General features: G+C 32.4%; 1 protein-coding gene across 1 annotated transcript; it reads left to right on the top strand.

The window, feature by feature from the left end:
- Positions 1-1,207: 1,207 nt before the first annotated feature.
- LOC131039006 (receptor-like protein 12) lies at positions 1,208-4,570 on the top strand. Its single transcript, XM_059219560.1, has 3 exons — positions 1,208-1,266; positions 1,381-1,781; positions 2,017-4,570. Exons 2-3 carry the CDS (start codon positions 1,403-1,405, stop codon positions 4,428-4,430), a joined length of 2,793 nt encoding a protein of 930 aa, XP_059075543.1. The 5' UTR covers positions 1,208-1,266; positions 1,381-1,402; the 3' UTR covers positions 4,431-4,570.
- The last annotated feature ends 1,875 nt before the right edge of the window (positions 4,571-6,445 follow it).

The raw sequence follows: 6,445 nt of genomic DNA, 5'->3' as shown, positions 1-6,445 counted from the left end.
TATAATAATATAATCATGCCTAAATAGTAATTTAATATTAATTACAATATACAATAATATAATTTTTTTGTACAGCTGAGTTTGTCTAGTGGTGGAGAAGTTGTGCTCTTGAAAGAGATGTCACAAGTAGCCTTATTGGCTTCGGCCTATTATCTAATATTTTTTTAAATGGAATTTTGAAGAAATTTGATATCTTTCAATATACTTTACTTATATTCCCTCTAAAAATAGGTATGCTAAATAAATCAATTCACATTGAAAAATAAAGGGTGGATGAATTAATATCAAACATAAAGAAAATAGAAAAAACAACATTAATTAATTAATGTTGTGATAAAAAATAAAGAATTACTTATTTAAACTAGCCTTAAATCACAAACTCATCCAGTTGTATTGATAATGATGGTCTTTCCTCAAAAGCAAGGAAATAATTATGATAGTGATGTTTTCCAAATCTTTGTTGACTTGACTTGCTTTTACTTCTTGTAGGAGACCACCAAATTTATAAGTGATCCACAATTTGTTTGTAATTTTATTTTATTTCCTATAATAAATATATTTTATATTTGAAGTATAGTTATATAGATGTCTTTTATATATTAAGAATTATTTTATATATATATATATATATATTGAACAAAATTAATTAATTAATGAATAACTCATTCCTTAAATTATTGTATTTTACTTACTTTCTTGCCACCGATAAAAGATAATATTTGAATTTTCTCTAAGTGAGGAGTCTCTTGGAAATACATGAAATGCATGTAGTTGTATTGATGATGATGGTCTAGAATCATTTGAATTTTCTCCAAATCTTTGTTGACTTGACTTGCTTTACTCCGTGGAAAAAACGACAGAATTCATTTTGTCATTAACAATTTGTTTGTTACTTTGTTTACTTACTTTTCTGTACAATTAATTTAAATCACTCATCACTCATTCAAACTCACGTTAAATCACCCAATTCGTGTGGGAGACGAGGGAAATTATTTGTATTTTGTTCGTTGTTAGATTGGTCACGTATAGCACAAGAAAGAAAAAGACAGTATTTGAATTTTCTCCCAAGGAAATAAATACATCTCACATCTCTCATTACTAGCTAGTCAAGTCAATGAAGGAAATAAATTATATTTCTTCTTCTATACGAAATATATTACTCTTTCTCTCACCTTACTTATCCAGCTGTCTGCCATTTACCATTATAAATAGTGTGATACCCCTCTTCTTTATCACGCACTTTCATTCCTGCCTTGTGTTGTGGAGGTAACCTCTCTCTTCTTTCTTCATTTCTTTCTTCTCTATTTGATTTTCTTTTAAATTATGTTTGGCATCTATTTAATTCCTGTCTGATTATTTTTGAATCAAACATTTGTGCAGAGATTATCAGTTTGTTGTTAAAATGGAGAGATTCTCTGTTATGCTGTGCTTGTTTATTGTGATGAGCTGCTGTTCTGTTTCTGCCACCTGCTATGTTTCATGCTTCCCACATGAGAGAGATGCCCTCCTTGCTCTCAAGGATGACTACTATAAATACATGCATAATGACGCTGCCAAGCAATATTCGTCATGGAAGGGGTTCAATTGTTGTGAGTGGCGTGGTGTTGAGTGCAGCCACTCCTCCTCCCACGTCATCCAACTCCGCTTCTCCAACAATTACATTGCTGACTACTTCAACCATACTTATATCTACAAAACACTTGTTCCAGTTTTGTTTCAATTAAAGCACATGGAGTATTTGGATTTAAGCACAAATTATTTCATTGGCCATCTACCCAAAGGTACTTTTCTACTGAGACATTTTCTAGTTTTAAAAATTTGAAGTTTATATTTATAAAAAACAATAATATTATTTAGTGTTTGATATTTTGTTTGTATTTAATTTTTTTAATTGTTAAATAGTTAATGATAATTTTATATTTCGTTTATATTAGAAAATAATAATAAATGATTGCTTTCTTTTTCTGATTTCTATTTTTCTTTAATTTTTAATATTAAATTATTTAATGTTTGCAGAATTATTTGGTCTCCAAAATTTGAGGCATCTAGATCTCTCTTGGAACAATTTTGAAGGTGAGATTCCTATGGATGTTGGCTTTGTACACACATTGAATCACCTCAACTTGGCTGGGAATGTAGTGTTTAACTCTAGTTTAAGGTCGGTGGAGAAGCTGCAAGAGCTGAGATATTTGTCTCTTGAAGATGTAGTGTTGAATATGACAACCTGGAATTTGGAAGCAACCATCTCTCATCTCCATCATCTCCATTACCTAAACCTTGCCAATTGCTATCTATCAGGGCACATCCCCAATGCCATCCAAAACCTCACCTCCCTCTCCCATCTTATTTTAGATGAAAATGACCTTAGTTCTATAGTGCCTTCATGGTTGGGAAATATGCCTCATTTGCAAGAGCTTAGTTTGTTTGAAAACCCATCATTGAGCGGAGATGTAGGTCAGATGTTATGTTGTCAATGGCCACAATTGACCAAATTTGATTTGGGAAATACCAATATAACAGGGATTATTCCACCTTGTATTGGAAATATTTCTTCCCTCCTCCATATTGATATGAGTCAATCAGTGGATTACTTTGGTATGGGAAAGGTGGGAGGAATTATTCCTTCTTCCCTTGGCAACATCTCTAGTCTTCAGTCACTAAATCTTGGAGGAAACTCATTGAGTGGAGAGATCCCACCTTCACTTGGTCAACTTTCATCTTTGACTGAACTTGATCTCTATTCCAACAATTTGCAAGGTAATTTTTCTCTTGATTCTTTAACAAGTACTAGTAACAATCTTGAACTTGATCTTTCTTATAACAAATTGACTATCCAAGTTGACCCTCAATGGATACCTCTATTTTCCCTTCAAATTTTGGCATTGGCTTCTTGCAATATTGAAGGTATCATACCCCCATTCCTTTCAACACAATATGGATTGAGTGATTTGGATCTCTCCCAAAATAATCTATGGGGAACCATTCCACCTTGGCTAGGAGATTTGCCTAGTCTACAAATTTTAAATCTATCATATAATAATTTACAAGGTCCACTACCCCTTACCATCTACATGCATTCATTCACATATTTAGACCTACATAACAATCAATTGAATGGTTGTCTTCCAATTCCTTCAGGATCTTCCTCATATGTTCAACTATTGGATCTATCAGAAAATGGTTTTACAGGTGTTATCCCAGTGCAAATTGGCAAGATTTTACAAGACATTAGATTCTTGTCATTTTCATCAAATTATCTAAGAGGTGGAATTCCTTCTACCATTGGTCTTTTGCAACAGCTAGAAGTTCTAGACCTATCAAAGAATAGATTATCTGGTAAAATACCATTGAGACTGATTAATTGCTCTTCTTTGACAAGACTGAACTTGGGAAAGAATAATTTGATGGGGGAGATTCCAGCTCAGATAGGAATGTTAAGCTATCTTGTGGCACTACAACTGAATGGAAATATGCTTAAGGGAAACTTGCCATCTAGTCTTCAGAATTGCTCCAGCTTGCAGATTTTAGATGTGGGTGATAATTTATTAGTGGGAAATATACCCCTTTGGCTATCAAAATTCACCGAGTTGATGATACTTATTTTAAGGTCAAATAAACTCCAAGGGAACATTCCAAACCAATTAAGCAATCTTTCAAAATTGCATGTGCTAGATATTTCACATAATTATTTGACTGGGGCCATCCCACCACAGTTGGGAAATTTAATAGCAATGATGGATCCACATCCACAAGTAAAAAGCTCAAATGATCATTCCTATTATTACAAAGAAGAGATCCAAGTTATCAACAAAGGATTAGAATTGATGTATTATAATTCTATTTTGTTACTTATAACTTGCATTGATCTATCTGCAAATCAATTATCAGGTGGCATTCCTTCAGAAATTGGAAATCTTAAAGGTATACACACTTTGAACTTCTCAAGGAACAATCTTACAGGAAATATTCCAATCACTTTTGCAATGCTAGAGCAGTTAGAATCATTGGATCTTTCAAACAACAAATTGCATGGAAGCATTCCAAATGACATGCTAAAAGTTTCTAGCCTGAGCACTTTTATTATATCTAACAACATGTTTTGTGGAAGCATCCCAAGAGGGGGTCAGTTTGCAACTTTCTCTGCCACCTATTTCTCTAAGAATCCTAATCTTTGTGGATTCCCAGTTGATAATATGACATGTAAATGTGGAGATAATAAAAAATCTAGCATGATTTATCTTCCAGAACAAGAGACTCAAGGAGAAGGAGAAATTCCATGGCATTGGTATGTCGAGTGGATGACAAGTTTTGCTGTTGGATTTTGGGGGGTGTTTGGAATCTTGATTGCCAAAAGGTATTGGAGAAGAAGATTCATCCAAATCTTAGATGAATTTGCCATTATTTTTGTAGATATATTAAGTTGTACTTGATAGGCAAATATAATTTGTACAAATATAATTTTGTGTATGGAAATGTATCGATTTCCTCAGTCACAATTTTATGAAGCATGCAAATTAGAGTTGATGAAAATATATGTATCATTATTAATTAATTAGCAAAAAAATTATTGGTGGACATATATTATTGCATGAAAATATGCAAGTCCTTTATGTTAATTTTTTATTGAATGGGTATTTAGTTTTAGGAAAAAGTAATATTAAGTATCTTTATTCTCATTGAAAATATAAATATAATAAAAGATCAATTTTGTTATAACTTGTGTGTGCGTGTGTGTGTACGAATATATATGATGGAAACCTACTTGTAGGTCTTGACATCTATATTCACTACTTCCTCTAGTTAAATACAAGGGATCGTAAATATTAGAATCTAATATACATAAAAAAAAATTAATTATATTTTTAAAAAGAAATTCTAATAATGTTTATTTTACTCACATAAAAAAAGGTCCACAATCATTTGAAGTGTAACAATAATAGTTTTACACTATTTATAGTTAAAACATCCTCATCAGGTCCACATTTCATTTTTTTGAAAGTAATCAAGAGTCTTCCATCTATTGAATGATGTAGTTTTTGTTTTTTGATCTTCCAAACACCAAATATTAGAAAATATTTTGCTCACAATGTACTTCAATTAATGTGTCTCCCAAATGATGCCAAAAGAATTATTTTCTTGAAGAAGCAATTTTTGTGGGGAAAAAAATACAAATGGAAATAAAAATAATTTTGGATTAGAGAGGGAACATTAACTATCTATTTTTTTGATTGATTTATATTTTATTTAATTATCTTTCAAAGCACAATATTTTAATTTGTTTGAAAGAAAGTGTTATGTGTTCTTCCTTAGTAATTTTTCCTACATGTGTGGAAGTTATTGTTTTTTATTACTTAAGAATGGAAAAGGCCCTGATCCCTCACAAAAAAGAAACAACAAAATAGAGCAACAACAAAACATTAACTAACATCATACAACCAAAAGCCACACAAAAATAATGAAGTTAGCTCACAAGTAAGTAATCAAAAACACTAATACCTGAAACCCACCCCTCCCAAAAAGGGTTATCCATCCAAAATAAGAGCATATAAACATAGAGTAATAGTATCATATGGATTTAAGCTTAAATAAACACCACTAGTAGCCACTAAATAAAAATTAAAATGTCTTAGGTAGCACGTAGGCCTCATTAAACATATTGTTTAGAGAATTGAACTTAAGAGTACTATATAGCTAATACACTTAAGCCCTACCAAACTTCAGACCCTGTCAGAACAATCCATATCAATAAGCTTCAAAAAGACAAAAAAAGGGCACAACATCCAACACTCCATAATGAACCTTTGCATTAGATACTATTAAGGATTTCTTAGTTTTTGGTGAGCCTCCCCATCTAGTCTTGCCAAGCCTCCTGGTCCATGTCTTTCTATTTCTTGACTTTTTGAGCCTAATCCTTCTCTTCCCTAATATGAATCCCATATCATCTTTTGTCATGATTGTGTTAGTAATGGCACATAGAGAAGCGATAGCCATACCCGTCTTCCTTTTTCCTTTTCAACATTCCTCTGCTCTAGTTTCTAGGTTCATAACATGAACCTGTAGGTTTGAAATTTGGCCTTTTAGTTTGGCAATGTTGTCTTCTTTCTTCATAAAGGGGTAATCCTAAGAAATACGCCCAATATCTTCCTCACCAGAAAAAATGAGGGACAGGGTACTTTGAACAAACCTTGCACCTTCTTCCCTAGGCTTATTAGTGGCTTTCAAATTATCTCGCTCTCATCCACCTAGTCCTCCTCACAATCTTGAAAATCCCCATCTTCATAATCATTAGAAGAGAGATCCACACTCTCTTCCAACACACAAACTTCAAAATAAATAGGGGTTTCCTCCTTCATAACATTCTTGATCTTATTGTCTTTAGAAATTAGATGCATAAAGCATTTCTCACCCAAGCTACCATCCTATTTTTCAATTTATTGCTTGGCCT

Source organism: Cryptomeria japonica, chromosome 4 (genome assembly GCF_030272615.1).
Source record: "Cryptomeria japonica chromosome 4, Sugi_1.0, whole genome shotgun sequence".
NCBI classification, from domain to species: domain Eukaryota; kingdom Viridiplantae; phylum Streptophyta; class Pinopsida; order Cupressales; family Cupressaceae; genus Cryptomeria; species Cryptomeria japonica.
This window is presented reverse-complemented; position numbering and strand designations above follow the sequence as displayed.

What these genes read in the sequence shown, in the direction of transcription:
- LOC131039006 (XM_059219560.1), top strand. Translation starts at nt 1,403, where the DNA reads ATGGAGAGATTCTCTGTTATGCTGTGCTTGTTTATTGTGATGAGCTGC. An exon ending in CATTGGCCATCTACCCAAAG is followed by an intron (nt 1,782 to 2,016) that starts GTACTTTTCTAC and finishes TAATGTTTGCAG; the next exon opens with AATTATTTGGTCTCCAAAAT.